This window comes from Leptonychotes weddellii, chromosome 7 (genome assembly GCF_054177405.1).
Source record: "Leptonychotes weddellii isolate Sample4059 chromosome 7, ASM5417740v2, whole genome shotgun sequence".
Taxonomy (NCBI): domain Eukaryota; kingdom Metazoa; phylum Chordata; class Mammalia; order Carnivora; family Phocidae; genus Leptonychotes; species Leptonychotes weddellii.
The window spans coordinates 35,301,854-35,319,749 of record NC_138375.1 but is presented as its reverse complement, the minus strand read 5'-3'; the positions used below and the strand labels follow the sequence as shown (position 1 = coordinate 35,319,749).

Below are 17,896 nucleotides of genomic sequence, written 5' to 3'. Positions count from 1 at the left end.
TTTTTTTAGGACTAGGTTAAATGGGGATATCAATCAAGAATTCAAATGTATCATTTTAATTTCACGTATGAATTATCCTCTAATTTAAATGACTGAAGTACACTTTAAGTTTTTAAGTCCACAATGCTTTATGGTGTCTTTGTATTTATCTTTTCAAGGCCAACTGTAAGAGCGCAGCAGCAAAACCCTGCATATTTCCAGTACTTTCTCTTCCTGCTGTTCTGCTTACAGCGGAGAACAGAGGGAAGGGAGTTATGTGACATTCCACCTGCTGAACTGTCCTCATGGTAATAGCCCTTTGCACATCTCTGAACTTCTTGCTGTCAACTTCTCCCAGGACTCCTCATGAGTACTGAGATAACCACTCTCCCCACTGCTCGGCGTCTGGTTAGGAATTTCAGCATTTTCCCCAACATTTGCTGGGAAAGGGAGACAGATGGTTTTCTGATCTTTGATTGGGCAAGTTGGTGGCGTGTTCTCATCACTAGGTGGCGCTGTCCGTGGCAAACAGGAATTTCATAATCGCTACTATTTACCATCTAAAGATAAATGTTGATAGGAAGTGGACACTTCTCAAGTAACAAGGAAATGAAGGCCTTTCTGCTGTCATTATGAAGAAAATCCTAAATAGGCTAGTCAAAACACTGCGTTTGGTTAGGCCTCAAAGTGTAGCAATAAAGATGCGGGAGACATTTTAATCTGAGGACACTTAAAAAATAATTTTGCTTTTAAATATACAGACTTCTTATAGTTTCGGGGCATTCCAACGTGTAATCTTTAACTAATGGTGTAGATAGTTTAGAAGCAACACAAAAATGTCATTTAAGGCAAACTGGGCTCCTTTTCCCACAACCACTGATACAGGCTTCATTCTACAAGTTTTGTAAGGTTATATTTATTTGCTTACTTAAGATGAGGTTTAAAATTGAAACTGTATTGTGCTTATCTAATGTAACTAAGTCATTTTCATTTAAATGGTCTTTACAGATTGTTTTATCATATCATAGATCACATTATTGACTTATCACATTAAAAGTACACAATGACTTGGAAAACTTTGTATATTTCCTTGAGGCCAGTGAAGCTTATGGTCTGGCCTATTAGTAAATGACACTGGGATAGCTACTGTGAGACCAAAGCCACTTAAAAGTGCCTTGCGTACAGAATGCAGGATAGCCAAGTTCTCTAGGAGCAGCTGCGACTTCAGATGGATAAGTAATTCAAGTGTTCTGTTTCTAAAGGCACAGGGCGGCTACGGCAAAAGGGAAGCAGAGAAATGAAGTCTGCATGGGCTGTAGCTGCTCATCAAATCTAAACCAAATCTGTCACTTATGGGTCATGAAATCATCAGGGTGAATCACCACCAGCATTTTTTTAATTGAAAGAGAAGAGAGAATGAAAATGAGAAACTATCAGAATGCTTTATACATAATAAGAGTCATTTTGTGAAATTCTGTTTGATTTTTCTACATATTAGCATGTGCACTGGGTCATGCAGGAGTGGAAAAATTTTCCCTTCCTCCCTTCCAGGTTCCTTTGCTGGTTTAATAATTAACTTGACCTAAAACAGATTATCAGGAGAAAAACAAATTTAATTTCATATGGGACCCCCCGAAATATGAGACTGAAGTTCAAGTGGGGGCAATTGAAGCTTATATGCCATCCTGACCTAAGGATTGGGAGAGGAGCCAGGGGCTGCAAAGGGAGGAGGGCAGTTCAATGGACATAAGAAGAACAGATGTTTGGTAATTAGAAGTTTGCCCTGCCAGGCAGACAGGTCTTTCAGATTAAAAAGTTATCCTTGGTTATAGCTCTTTTTCTCGGCCGGGCCCCCTGTATAAATTCTTTTAGGTAGTTAAGGAAGAAGTTAAAGTTTTTCCTGAGTCTCCTGGGTCTTGATTGCCTTCAGCTCAAAATAATCTACATGCCAAAGTGACATTTTGGGGTGGCCTCTTTTATTCCCCTTTAGTGACCCATGATAATAAATATGCTATGCCTCGTGACTCTTTACTTTCTATACATTTTAATATTCTGTCATTAGTCACTTTTTTGCATTTTCCTGGTCATTTGATGCTCAAAGTGGTCTACTTTGCTTTATTTATGTCTTTCTCATTTTATCTTTCTGTTTCCCATTATCAGGTCATATCAGGGTGACTGAGAATGTGCTTTTAAATTTCTGTGTTTAAGACGCAAAACAACAGTCCTTCCATGTGTCCTCACAAGGACAGGGTCCATTGGATTCGGATGAGGCATAAGAGTAGAACTCTCTGGAAAAAGGGAAAGAGGCATGCTTTCTTAAGCTCCAGTTATCAGAGAACATGAAGAAAGAGGCTTTTTTTCAGTTTTCCTGGCATAACAATTCCAAAGACTTATTTTTTTTTTTTGTCAGGCAAAGGCTAGTTTCAAAGTAATTTGTTACTTGACATCTACCAAAGGCAGAGGAAGGAATGCCATGACTCATTATCCTCAGTAGCCAATCGTCATTGCAAAATCAAAGAAAAAAAATCTACAAAAAAGAATTATGACTTAGACAAATATAGTGAACCAATGTTTTACTGTCATGGGAGTTGAGACAGAGTTCCATAAAGACCTTTAAAGTGGGCAAGAAGCAAAATAGGAGAAAATAAATGAACAACGAAGTTATTGCAAACAAGAACAGTTCCATAGAAGCCCAAAATAACATAAACAAATTAAAAAGGAAAAGTTGAGCTAGTGTCTCCATTTTCTAAACCTGTGTCACAGAAAAGGACTAACACACGCAGGCACGTTTTTGTTCTGGTGAGTGTACACTGACCATTGCCTTCCTTCAACCCCCACATCCTTACAAAGAGAGCTGCTGACAGACACGGTGCTATGTGAGATAGCCATCTCAGGGAAAGATTTACATAAAAGGGCACTTTTCCATGCTGGCTATTGTACACAGTAAAAGTGCACGACCCATGTAGTAGTAGGAATAAATACCAAAACCCATTACATTGACTTTGCATTATAGACAGAACATACAGGATTACAAGAACTAGTCATACCTTCCAAGGCAAATATTCTTTCTCCCAGAGCTTCAACAATAGTGACTAGAGCCAATTCATCAGAGACGTTGAAGAAATGCTTTTCAGTGGGTTCACTTGCAATTGATTTTATTTCTTCCACAAATTTTTCAGTGCTTAAATTTCCTCTGTTATAGCTCCCAAGAATCTAAGACACGACAAAATGGCAAGAATATATTTTAAATTCTATGTGTTAAATAAGGATCCCAAGCATTTTGTCAATAAACAAGAGAGGTATATAGTATATTAATTCAATGCAATTTTTATGTACTTCCATATTCTTGGAAGAACAATCTTCAGTATATGTAGATTCCCTAATATTAACTGTTATATACTGTAATTGGTGTAGGAAAATATAAAGGGCAATCTTGTATGTTTGTGAGAGTTTCTTCTCTTGCATTCCTGTGTCCCTGTTTATGAACAGCTCTATCTTTAAAGTCTGACAGTTCAAAAGTAAGTTATAGTTTCTGAATGTCTCTGCTATTATTCCAGCCCATGCCACCCCCATTTGCTGGCAAAAATAATTAGCAAGTGAGTTACTTGATCTTGAATAGGCAGTTCTTCCTGATAATCTTACCAAGAGCCAGTCCCATATATATATTTTTTAAACAGATATTAAACTAAATAGTAATCTAACTTGGTAATCTAAAAAATAAACAATCGGGACCTTCCTGTTTGAAACCAAATGCTCAAGACAGGGACACCCCCTACCCACCCTTTTTTATAGAGTAGAGAGAGAGGCAGGAATTATCTGTTATAGTTCACCATAATTATTTAGATGTATTAGCAGGTTTTCTCAAACATCTATTTTATATTTTAAGGTAAGGTTTATTGAGATATAATTTATATACAGTAAAACTCACCCTTTCTAGGTATACAATTCTAAGTTTTGACAACCCACACAGTTGTGTTACTACCACTTCAAGATGTAGACCATTTCTATCAGTGTTCCCTCTTGCCCCTTTGTAATCAATCCCTTCCTCCCCCTAACCCTTAAAACCACTGATGTATTTTCTGTCCTTAAGGCTTTGCTTTTTCCAGAATGTTATATTTATGAATTCATAGAGCATGTAGCCTTTTGTGTCTGACGCCTTTCATTTGCATAATGCTTCTGAGAGTCATTCATGTTGCCCCATGTATCAGAAGTTCAGTCTTTTTTTATTGCTAGTAGGATTCCATTGGATAGATGCACCCAAACTGGAAACAATCCAAATGTCCATGTAAAGTATGGAACAAATTGTGGTAGATGCATACAATGTATAATAAGAAAATGAATGACTGATGCACAATATATCATGGCCAATCATTATGTTGAGTGAAAAGTTAGACACAAAAGAGTATATACTATATGATTTCATTTACATAAAATAAAATAGGCAACTTAAGCTGTGGTGGTGTAAGTCACACCAGCAGTTACTACAGAAGTGAGTATTAAAAAAATGAAAGTATAGGGAACTTTCTGGGGGTGATGGAAATGTTCTATATCTTGATTGACATATCGGTTACATGGGTGTATGCAATTATCTAAACTCATCAATTTGTTCACTTTGTACATAATTTTCACACTGAAATTTTGCATTTCACTGTATGTGTTACTTTAATTAAAAAAGTGAACTATGATGGCTTGTAATAATATGGATGAATCTTAGCAATATTAAATTTTAAAAGTTTCAAAATACTATATACAGCATGACACCCTTTTTATAAAGTTAAATAAAAGGAAGACTTTTAGAATTTTTTAGGATACGTATAGCTACCAAGAGATTAGAAAAAGAGAGCAAGAGATGAGTATAGGATTTGGGCTGATGGTTATCAGGTAGAGGACTCCAGGTGGTGAATGTGGTCAGGCCCATAGATGCTTATACTGGATACTTAAAATATGTATACAGGTACAATAATAAACATAGAAACCTATAAAGTGGGCCATGCTTTCACAAATGATGAGGTCTCCTAAACCAAGGATCATGATTAATTCAATTCTATGCTCCTGAAATCCAAAAAACAAAGGTAAGATTTTGAGCTCTGTGCTATTGCTTGATTTTTAGAATATCCTACTCCTTGGGGACAAGAAAAATCATGACCTCCAATGACCATGAAGATACCAGAAATTTCTAGCTTCACTTTCCATTTCTAAATCATAGACATAGATTTGTCTAGCATCGTTAAACTGAGACTCTAGGGTGCCTTCAAAGTCCCATTGCAACACAGACCTGCCATAGTCCCCACATGCAGTTCAGCATTATGGACTGGGTGGATCCTGGACACATGGGTGGGCCGGCACAGGTGGAGGTGCCAGGCAGTCCTGGTCCTCATCCTCACTGGGTCTTCTGGCCACACACCCCTGCCTCTCCTTCTCTGAGCACCCATCTCGGGCCCACTCTCCTTCAGCTGCCTGTTCTAGGCATCTGTATGCATTTTTTAAATGTCAGATTCAAAATGGTAGATTTTAAAACTGATATTTTTATTAAGAAGGGTACAATTTTTACTTATAGTTAGAAAAAAGCTGAAATTACTGTTTTAGGTATTGCTATTTATGATCTACCATATACTTGTTCATTTGTATTATAAAATGTATGAGGGTTTAGATTAGTAACTGAATCATTAAAATGTACACTAAACGTTAATGTGAGCATTCGAGTTGTATGCCAGCTAGTCAGGCAGTCAGTACAGATGGCAGCTTTGGAGTTTTCCTTCCTAGTGTCAAGGTGCTGGGGGATTGATTCCTGTTCCTTCCCCTTGCTTGACTCACACCCACCCCATTCCCACAGAATACCTGGGAGGAGTCCCTAGCAATACCACCTATCTGCACACACAGGTCTTCATCGAGGCCCTTGTTTCTTGTTTAGCTCTGTGTCTACCTATAAAATGTGTTCATGAGGCACATGCCCTAATGTTTGTGAAGAACTTTGTGCTACTTTGAAAAAGTGAGCAATTTAGGAAATCGGTACACTATTTGGGTAGCTTTTTGATTTTTAAAACTAACTCTACTACTTGTCCAGATACCGGTAAGAAGGTCAATACCAGGAGTTTGCAGAATTGCACGAGAACACAAAAACTCAGATCCTGTCTACTTGGCTGAAAAGCAAATGTCAACCATCAGAAATGGTTTATATTTGAACAGAGACCACTGGTGCTTTTCCCACTTTAGCTACTTGATGGTGGAAGAGAATTAATGGAAATGAATGTAGAGCATTGTCCAGATAAGGGAGGGAAAATCCAAGGGCCACTTGCTATTATTGCCTTGAACAAATTCTCTCTTGTACTTAAAAACAATTAAGATGATCTTCTTATAGTTGAGTATTTCCCCACATCTAGATGGACATGCCCCAAAGAAAGCATGGAAAAGATGGGAGAGAGTCTCCAGCCTCCAGAGCCTCCATCACACCTGTGTGTCCGTTTCGGGATCACTGGGGTCTTGCTCCACACCTCACTCTATACCTGGTATTCTTCTCACACACTGTTAGGTTCCTTTTGGTCAGCAGTTTTGCTACGTATGGATTTCTTTTAGATTCATACAAATTCTACATCATGTGAGGCCCTCTGAGTTTCCACTATTTTACCTAATTTATCCTATAAGTTATATGATATCTTTGGATGGAAAGTCACCATCTTTCCCCCTTAGTCCCTATTGAACATATTCTAGATTCACTATTGCATTGACATGTTAACTTCCATTTCACTTATAAAGTGATGAATTTGAAAATACACATAAAAATTGTAAAGATGGGGCGCCTGGGTGGCTCAGTTGGTTAAGCGACTGCCTTCGGCTCAGGTCATGATCCTGGAGTCCCTGGATCGAGTCCCGCATCAGGCTTCCTGCTCGGCAGGGAGTCTGCTTCTCCCTCTGACCCTCCCCTCTCTCATGTGCTCTCTCTCATTCTCTCTCTCTCAAATAAATAAATAAAATCTTTAAAAAAAATTGTAAAGATGTTTGGACCATGCACGGTTGAGGTTCTTAGTTGTGATGTAAACATTATCAGGTATTTAGTGCTCTATGTGACAGACAGAGACAATTGGATAAAGTTCAATGGGGAAAATGTCCAAGTGACATACATAAATAATAAAAATAAAACATAAATGGAACATGAGAGTATATATTTAGAAGAAAATATAAGAAGGAAAAAATTCCCAGGAAGTACTGTGACTTGTATCCAGTTTGAACTATTTTGTATTAAGGAATAAAAAATGAAAACAGAAATGTATTCTGATCCTTCACCCAAGGATCTGGTGTTTGCAGAAACATTATTTTCTATGAGTGAGAAGAAATACAAAATAACGTTTATAAATTACTTCTGTTTCACTTTATACAAATATGTCAAGCCCAGGCATTTGGTATTCTGTTAATATTTACCTCAAGTAGACATCCAGAATTGAAGTTCCCTTGAGGCAGATGTGTCAAATGTAAAGTGTACAATTCATTTACATGTACTATAGTGCCTTTTGTGTGCAAATGAATGAAATGCTAAGATACTTTCTAACTTCTCTTATTTTCATTTGAATGCTGTAAATGATACACATTTCAGTCATTATAATTCCAGCCATTATCATCTAAGAATAGAATATGAATGTAAAACAGGCTCCTGCTGGCAATGTCTAGTATCCTCAAGTGACAGAGCACAGACCATGTAGAATACATACCAGTTTAGGACCCTCACCAAGTCTGAGAGTTTAATGGGTCATGTTTGTAGTTTTATCATAGAGTGCTTAAATTTTCAATAGTCAGTTAGTTTGGGGTATTGTCTTCCCCAAAACACATCTTTGTGGTGTTCAGGATCAAATGGTGAGTAAAAAAAAAAATTGAGTAGGAGGAACAGCCCAGGTGGCAATACGGGCAGGCCCCCAGGTATATTTGATCCATGTGAAGCATGAATGGAGCTTCAGAAATGCCTAAAACCTTTCTGTGTGAATGCACAAGGAGAGGAAATAAAATAACTGTCTTATTTCCTAGTTCGGCGCAAACTAAAAAATACAAGTTTCACTGGGGAAAAGAAATATGAATTGGGAAAATAACAATTCTTGCTGAAGTGAAATTTTCCTATACATTATTTATAAAAATTTGAAGAGCAATTTGACAATAATTCATTGATTAAAACAGGAAAGGAACTCATAATTTCATGATTCTCTAGGAAAATTAATGGAATTATGAGAACCCTTTTTGACCAGTTGGGAGGCAAAGTATGAATTACCAACTAGGGATCCAACCAAGGGAAACATGGTGACTTAAGGACAAGAAATACTGTATATGTAGCCAGATACCCTGTAAAAGTGATGTAAGCTTCACTTAAAATTAAGAAGTCATTCATTGATAGTACAGTATCTGCTTTCCAGTGAAGTTTTTTTTAACGTTGTTAATGCTGCTGATGGTTTACTCAGATCATTGCCTGCTACAGTGGTACCTGGAAAGCCAGGCTATATTCTCTGCAGGGAAGCTGAACAGATGATAGCACTTCTGATATCCAGTTGTCTGGGACAAACTGGGCATATATTGGCTTTGCATACTGAAAAGACCAGCCATAGACTCTTAACTGTGGCCAGTATCACTGAGTGAAGGCTGGATCTATGGAATTATTCTCAACCACAGAAGAGATCAAAATAGTTACAGTAACTATTATAATGAGAGGTAATAATGGATTGATAGTAATTGGCAAAAGGTAATTTATAGAAGTAACAACAAGGGAAAAGAGAAATAATGAGGTGTTTTAATTTTTCACATCTGTATCCCAAATAAAAAGAACATTGTTGGACATTGGGCTCTCTCCATAGTTTGGCTATTGTTGATAATACTGCTATAAACATCAGGGTGCATGTATCCCTTCGAATCTGTGTTTTTGTATCCTTTGGGTAAATACCTAGTAGTGCAATTGTGGGATTATAGGGTAGTTCTATTTTTAACTTCTTGAGGAACCTCCATACTGTTCTCCAGAGTGGCTGTATCAGTGTGCATTCCCACCAATAGTGCAAGGGGGTTCCCCTTTCTCTGCAACCTCACCAACAGCTGTTGTTTCTTGTGTTGTTAATTTTAGCCATTCTGTGGTGTGCTGATATCTCATCATGGTTTTGGTTTGTATTTCCCTGATGATGAGTGATATTGAACATCTTTTCATGTTCTGTTAGCCATCTGGATGTCTTCTTTGGAAAAGTGTCTATTCATGTCTTTTGCCCATTTCTTAACTGGATTATTTGTGTTTTGGGTGCTGAGTTTGATAAGTTCTTTATAGATTTTGGATATAAGACTTTATCAGAATGGATAAAGAAGATGAGGCACACACACACACAAAGGAATATTACTCAGCCATCAAAAAGAATGAAATCTTGCCATCTGCAACAATGTGGATGGAGCTAGAGTGTATTATGTTAAGTGAAATAGGTCAGGTCGAGAAAGACAAATACTACATGATTTCACTTATATGTGAAATTTAAGAAACAAAACAGATGAACATATGGGGTGGGGAGAGAGAGGGAAACAAACCATAAGGGACTTTTAAAGATACAGAACAAATTGAGGGGTTATGGAGGGAGGTAGGTGGGGGATGGGCTAGATGGGTGATGGGGATTAAGGAGGGCACTTTGTGATGAGCACTGGGTATTATATGTAAGTGATGAATCACTGAATTCTACTCCTAAAACCAACATTGCACTGTATGTTAACTAACTAGAATTTAAATAAAAATTTGAAAAGGAAGAAAAAAAGGATATTGTTGCAATCAGAAGTTGCCTTGTTTATAAGCAAGTCATCTTGGTTATAAAATAAGTACAGTCACCTTGCCCCTGGGAGGCAGTGAATCGATTTTGTGTTCTGGGAGTTTATCAGGGATGAATCACTCTTCTTCCCTTCCTACAACGGGGTGGGATGTCTTTCACTGATCATACTTTTGAAAGGAAAGGAGGAAATCTCACTGATGAAATACTGAAAAACCATTATGTGTAATATCTGATTCTTACTTACAGTAAATAAAAGAGGTTTTGTCGAAAAACAATTTAGGCTAAACTCTTACAGTTCTGAAAGTTTTGCTTCCTGACTTGTTTAAAAAATCAATTTATATTAAGAAGACACCCTCCTCCTAAGCAGAGGGCACATGCTATCGAATTGAGAGTGAAATGAAGGCTGTACACAGTTGTTAGTGAGGCTGAAATAAAGTTTGATAGTCCATGGGGGAATCTCTGAAGGTTTCTGTGCAAGGGGGCAACACAGTTTATCTCTAAGATTCCTTCTAGCTCTAAAGCATCATGATCTTATTATTTCATGGTTGTAAACTCCTCTAGTTAAATATCCTTAAGAAAAATAGTATTTATTGGTTGCCTCACCTACCAATAAATAGGTGCTAGATGTTTTCAGTCATTATCTCACTGATTCTTTATCTGAGAGAAAGAGAAAGAAACAATATTTACCTTTTATCTTTACAGATAAAGAAGCTGAAGCTTGGAGTACTAAGTGACTTATCCACTGTCACAAAGGCATAAATTGAACAAAGGTCTTTCTAGCTCCAAAATATACTCTTCTCTACCCTCTCCCCCTTCTTCTCACTTTTGGAAAATGTCCATGGGTTTGTTGTTGTTTAAGGTTATGACATTATGGGACACGCTTAGTGTCTCTGTGCTGGGTCTTTTTGCTCTGGTACAAGGGCTGGAGAGGACTGTGGTGCTCTTTGGAAGTCTGGGGAAGTGAGTGAAAACAGGTTAGGACAGTCCTGCAGCACCTTCCAGAGATCTGCTGCAGCAAGAGAGACTGGGAACCAGGGAAAAACAGCCCAGGGCAGTGGTACAGACGGTCAGTAAAGGGGTATCTGGAGACTTGGTCATGTGGCCTACAGCCATTAAACCCCGTGTCCCTTGGCTTCCTCATTCATAAAATGGGAAAAGGAAAGTTGTCCTGCTCTCTTTGGGGTGCCACAAAGGACAAAGAAAGGTATCTAGGACACAGAAAAAAAAAAAAGACTATGGTAGGTTACAGAGTGCTATATGCATGATAATTTAAATTATTTCCCATATTTCCATTTGAAAGGTGGAATTTTTACTTCTCCTTTTCTAAATGTCCCTCTTCATGGGGTGGCACCATGAAATTGAGTCATCTCAGTTCATGGAACTATTAGAAGTTGATTTAGAAAAGACAAATCACTATTAAGAGGTAAAAAGCACTCTGTCTCTATTTTTTTTTTGCATTTTGAGAGACAAATGTTATTAATAATGGATTGCTTTTATATTGATACAGATTTGCACACAAAGAGCTGAAGTACTTTATATGTAATATCTTCTATATCATCAATAGCAGGCTAGGCTTTTCCTTGGAACTAAATGAAATTTCTTCTCTGATCCTTTTTCCTTTCTTGTCCAGCTTAAATACAATTACAGAAAACATTTTAGAGCTGCTGGCTGCACAGTTAGGGGCTATGAAGTAGGGAGGAAATGGAAAGTCCGGCTTTGTGATGCCACCAGCTTTGGTTTTCTTTTTCTACATTCCTCTGGCTATTCAGGTCTTTTCTCGTTCCATACAAGTTTTAGGATTATTTGTTCCAGCTCTGTGAAAAAAGTTGATGGCATTTTGATGGGATTGCATTGAATGTGTAGATTGCTCTAGGTAGCATAGATATTTTAACAATATTTATTCTTCCAACCCACGAGCATGGAATGTTTTTCCATTTCTTTGTGTCTTCCTCAATTTCTTTCATGAGTATTTTATAGTTTTCTCAGTACAGATCCTTTGCCTCTTTGGTTAGGTTTATTTCTAGGTATCTTATGGTTTTTGATGCAGTTGTAAATGGGATCGACTCCTTAATTTCTCTGTCTTCTGTCTCATTGTTGGTGTATAGAAATGCAACTGATTACTGGGCATTGATTTTATATCCTGCCACTTTGCTGAATTCCTGCATGAGTTCTAGCAATTTGGGGGTGGAATCTTTTGGGTTTTCCACATGACTATCATGTCATCTGTGAAGAGAGTTTGACTTCTTCTTTGCCAATTTAGATGCCTTTTATTTCTTTTTGTTGTCTGATTGCTTGGGCTAGGACTTCTAGTACTATGTTGGAGAGTGGGCATCCCTGCCATGTTCCTGACCTTAGGGGAAAAGCTCTCAGTTTTTCCCCATTGAGAATGATATTTGCTGTGGGCTTTTTGTATATGGCTTTTATGATATTGAGGCATGTTCCCTCTATCCCTACACTGTGAAGAGTTTTAATCAAGAAAGGATACTGTACTTTGTCAAATGCTCTTTCTGCATCTATTGAGAAGATCATATGGCTCTTGTCTTTTCTTTTATTCATGTAGTGTATCATGTTGATTGATTTGCAGATGTTGATCCAACCTTGCAGCCCAGGAATAAATCCCACTTGGTCATGGTGAATAATCTTTTTAATGTACTGTTGGATCCTATTGGCTAGTATCTAGGTGAGGATTTTGGCATCAGTGTCCATCAGGGATATTGGTCTGTAATTCTCCTTTTTGGTGGGGTCCTTGTCTGGTTTTGGAATAAAGGTAATGCTGGCCTCATTGAAAGAGTTTGGAAGCTTTCCTTCCATTTCTATTTTTTGGAACTGTTTCAGAAGAATATGTGTTACTCTCTTTGCTTAAATGTTTCGTAGAATTCCCCTGGGAAGCCATCTGGCCCTGGGCTCTTGTTTGTTGGGAGATTTTTGATTACTACTTCAATTTCCTTGCTGGTTATGGGTCTGTTGAGGTTTTCTCTTTTTCCTGTTTCAGTTTTGGTAGTTTATATGTCTCTAGGAATGCATCTATTTCTTCCAGATTGCCTAATTTGTTGGCACATAGTTGCTCATAATATGTTCGTATAATTGTTCATATTTTTTCAGTGTTGGTTGTGATATCTTCTCTTTCATTCATGATTTTATTTATTTGGGTCCTTTCTCTTGTCTTTTTGATAAGTCTGGCCAGGGATTTATCAATCTTACTAATTCTTTCAAAGAACCATCTCCTAGTTTTGTTGATCTGATCTGCTCTACTGTTCTTTTGGTTACTATTTCATTGATTTCTGGTCTAATCTTTATTAATTCTCTTCTCCTGCTGGATTTAAGCTTTATTTGCTCTTCTTTCTCTAGCTCCTTTAGGTGTAAGGCTAGGTTGTGTATTTGAGACCTTTCTTGTTTCTAGAGAAAGGCTTGTATTGCTATATACTTCCCTCTTAGGACCTTCTTTGCTGCATCCTAAAAGTTTTGAACAGTTGTGTTTTCATTTTCATTTGTTTCCATGAGTTTTTAAAATTCTTCTTTAATTTCCTGGTTGACCCATTCATTCTTTAGAAGCATGCTCCTTAGCCTCCTTGTATTTGAGTTCTTTTCTCTTGTGATTGAGTTCCAGTTTCAAAGCATTGTGGTCTGAGAGTATGCAGGAAATTATCCCAATCTTTTGGTACTGGTTGAGAACTGATTTGTGATCCAGTATGTGATCTATTCTGGAGACTGTTCCATGTGCACTCAAAAAGAATGTCTATTCTGTTGCTTTAGGATGGAATGCTGTGAATATATCTGTGAAGTCCATCCAGTCTAGTGTGTCATTCAAAGCCCTTGTTTCCTTGTTGATCTGCTTAGATGATCTGTCCATTGCAGTGAGTGGGGTGTTAAAGTCCCCTACTATTATTGTATTATTATCGATGTGTTTCTTTAATTTTGTTATTAATTGGTTTATATAATTGGCTGCTCGCATGTTAGGGACATAAATATTTACAATTGTTAGATCTTGTTGGATAGATGCTTTAATTATGATATAGTGTCCTTCCTCAACTTTTATTACAGTCTTTAGTTTAAAATCTAACTTGTCTGCTGTAAGGATTGCCACCCCAGCTTTCTTTTGATGTCCATTAGCATGATAAATGGTTTTCCACTCCTTCACTTTCAGTTTGGAGGTGTCTTTGGGTCTAAAATGAGTCTCTTGCAGGGCTGCCTGTGTGGCTCAGTCATTAAGCATCTGCCTTCAGCTCAGGTCATGATCCCAGGGTCCTGGGATTGAGCCCCACATCAGGCTCCCTGCTCAGCGGGAGGCCTGCTTCTCCCCCTCCCACTCCCCCTGCTTGTGTTCCTGCTTTCGCTATCTCTCTCTGTCAAATGAATAAATTAAATCTTTAAAAAAATAAAAAATAAAATGAATCTCTTGCAGACAGCATATTGATGGGTCTTATTTTTTTTATTCAGTCTGATACCCTGTGTCTTTTGATTGGGGCATTTAGCTCATTTACATTCAGAGTAACTATTGAAAAATATGAATTTAGTGCCATTGTATTACCTGTAAAGTCCCTGTTTCTGTAGACTGTCTCTGTTCCTTTCTGGTCTGTGTTACTCTCTTTGCTTAAAGGATCCCCTTTAATATTTCCTGCAGGGCTGGTTTAGTGATCACAAATCCTTTAATTTCTGTTTCTCCTGAAAGCTTTTTCTCTCTCCTATTTTGATTGACAGCTTAGCTGGATACAGTATTCTTGGCTGCATATTTTTCTCATTTAGCAACTTGAATATATCATGCCAGTCCTTTCTAGCCCCCAGGCCTTTGTGGTTAGGTCTGCTACCAGTCTGATGTTTCTACCCTTGTAGATTATGGACCTCTTGTCCCTGAGCTGCTTGTCTCTGAGATTTGCAAGTTTCATTATTATATGTTGAGGTGTTGACCTATTTTTATTCATTTTGAGGGGGGTTCTCTGTACCTCCTGGACTTGAATGCCTGTTTCCTTCCCCAGATTAGGGAAGTTCTCTGCTATAATTTGCTTCAATATACCTTCTGCCCCCCAACCCCCAACTCTCTTTCCTCTTCTTCTGGGATCCCAATTATTCTAATATTGTTTCATTTTATGGTATCACTTATTTCTCAAATTCTCCCCTTGTGATCCAGTAGTTGTTTCTTTTTCTCAGCTTCTTTATTCTCCATCACTTTGTCTCCTATATCACTAAGTCTCTCTTTTGCTCATTTATCCTAGCAGTTAGAGCCTCCATTTTTTATTGCATTTCATTATAGCCTTTTTGATTTTGACTTGATTAGATTTTAGTTCTTTTATTTCTCCAGAAAGGGATTCTCTAGTGACTTCTATACTTTTTTCAAGCCCAGCTAATATCTGATATCTTTATAATCATTATTCTGAACTCTAGTTCTGACATCTTACTTATATCCATACTGATTAGGTCCCTGGCAGTCAGTACTGCCTCTTGTTCTCTTTTTTGAGGTGAGTTTTTCTATCTTGTCATTCTTGCAGAAAGTGGTCATTTTTCTATTTGTAGAGTTGCAGCTATTCTTTTCTTAGATATTTGGTTGAGTTCGTCGGTGTTCAGAATGATTTGATAGCTATCTAGCTGAATTCCTGGGACCAGATGAAACTAAGGTCTCCTACTCTTCCACCATCTTGGACTATTCTCCAGGCAATGTATTTATTACTAGCACATCCTCAATTTCCTCCTTTCTTTCCTCCCTTCCTTTTTTCTTCTTACCTTCTCCTTTCTCCTTCCTTCCCTCCCTCTTTTCTGCCCTTCCTCCATTCCTCCCTGCATCCTTCCAGCATTCTTCCCCCTGCTGGGGGGTCCTCTTCTGCTCCTTTTCTGCTCTTCTTTTTTCTTTCTTATTTCTGTCTCTTTCTTTCTCTTGTCCTTCCTTCCCTAGGACACAAAGGGAGCAAGACCCAATCCTGCCCTCACAGAGTTTACCTTCAAATGGAGACATTTCTCCTTTACAACCTTGTTTGTGTAACTTGCATAAAATAATCATATGTACACACCTCTTGTCTTCACACCAGAGTTTGAAAGCTATCTCTAGCCATGTACTTACAGCTATGGAAAACCGCTGAATGTTTTCATCCTCACAGTCTTGGATGACCTTATTCAGTCGATGGTTGTCATGGGATTCCCCATCAGTCACAATTACCATGACTTTTTTAACTCCCCTTCGGGCACCCCGGGCTTCAGTGAAAGCCTCCTTCCTGAAGTGATCACAGAAGAAAGAGAAGCAAATAAAATACCACCTCAAGGTTAGGCAAAGTGATAAACAAAAGAAAAACACTGACAACTCTAGTTAGAACAGTGCTGTCCTTCCACGATCAACATTCACAACCACTGTTCAAGCCGGGAGGCATGAAGATCGTTATTTGTAATAGTCTTAGATTTCTCCCAGATGATGAAGAAGTCACCATTTTAGTAATCATCACATATCCCATATACAAAGGGCAGCACTATTTCATTCTTTGGAAACTTCTCAGGGAAGGTTGCTTTGTCCTCACTTCCACCACATCTATTCTGACATTTATAGAACAGTATGGAAATCCTCTGAGCTGAGGAGGGGAGCTGGGAGAAAACAGAATTTTGTATGGCTGGAATGCTTGAGAGTGCTCTTGGATATGGGAGAAAAATTGGACATAGTAATAAAAGACTGCTGATGGCTATGGTCTGAGTCAGTGATAGAGCAGGGCTATGGGGGGCAAGAGTGGATGGAGTAGCTATGAAAGATTTGGTCTGAACTAGGTTTTAGGACACAGGCTGCTGGGGGTAGGATGGAAGAAAGCGGCACAGAGAGAAAGGGAAAATGCTATAACCTAACTGCAAAGAAAGGAATTTTTTATTTAATTCAAAAAGCATTTATGGAAAGCAATGTAAGAGAGGGGAAATTAACAATTTTTGTTGTTTTGTGCTTCTACACACACACACAGACACACACACACACACAGAGGCATATTTTCCCTCTATTATTTTCTTTCCCTTGCTCACTTTCCTTTCTGGAGTCAAGTACATTTTACTTAGGAATGAAACAATGAAAGGATTTCATATAATATTTTTTAGATCTTGGTATAAAATGCAGCAATAATCATACTGAATGGTCTATTTCAATATTTTTCTTTGGTCATAAGGACAAACAGCTGCAGTTTGGGATATGCCAAAAAAACATTTCTCTTAAACTAACCTCCCAAAGGGTTTGCACAATACACATTAGTTTTACTGTAGGTACACAATAAATATACACAATGGTGGGTATCTTGTGAGCAGGCTAAAAGATCCCGGTGATGTGGGAAAAGGGATTTTATCTCTGTTTATTTTCCTTTAAAAGTGCTAAATGTCAATATGACAAGATGTTAACAATTGTTGATTTGTTTGGTGAGTACATAGGATTTTGTTGTACTATTTTTTACATTTTTAATTTTTCTTACAATTTTCAAAATAAAGAAACTATTTAAAAAAGTTGGCCACTAGGGAACTGTGTATCTCTGCCCTCTACACTACACAGATAGATTTTCTGACTTTATATGCACAAACGAAGGTGAAAACAGATGTTAAAGGCTAGTCTTTATTTTTTTATTATATATATATTTTAAAGATTTTATTTATTTATTTGAGAGAGAGAGAGAACAAGCAGAAGGAGCAACAGAGGGAGAGGGAGAAGCAGGCTCCCTGTCCAAACAGAGCGCCCAATGTGGGACTCGATCCCAGGACCCTGGGATCATGACCTGAGCCAAAGGCAGATGCCCAACTGACTGAGCCACCGAGGTGCCCCAAAGGCTAGTCTTTAAATGAAGTTCAGAACATGAACTTATCATATAGGATTCTATCCTTTTTGCAGTCCTAACTCCTTAGAGGATCACCAAGACTTCCCAATTCTCTTGAAGATCCAGGCCATTACTGAATGAACCTCAAGCAATGGAGATGATTAAAAGACATTTCTTAAAGAAAATCTGGTAAATCTAAAGAGGGGTTGGTTTTATATAATGTAAGAGTAGCCACTGGCAGAACTCTTGAGTACACTCTTTCTGTTTCAAATATCTTCAGCAAATTGCCCTTTACTCCCAAATACTACTATCCAATGAAAATAGAAGTAAAGGATTCTAAAAAATTAAAAATATTTTTTGCAACTGGCCCTGCCTAAAAGGAATAGAGAACAATTA

General features: G+C 37.9%; 1 protein-coding gene across 1 annotated transcript in view; it reads right to left on the bottom strand.

Moving 5' to 3' along the window:
- ITGA1 (integrin subunit alpha 1) overlaps positions 1–17,896 on the bottom strand; it is a 154,448-nt gene that overhangs the window by 54,018 nt on the left and 82,534 nt on the right. Inside the window, exons 8-9 of the mRNA XM_081825796.1 lie at positions 15,796–15,946; positions 3,027–3,192 (exon numbers count right to left, since the gene is read on the bottom strand). Coding sequence (XP_081681922.1) covers positions 3,027–3,192; positions 15,796–15,946 — 317 coding nt within the window. The remainder of the gene's footprint in view (positions 1–3,026; positions 3,193–15,795; positions 15,947–17,896) is intronic.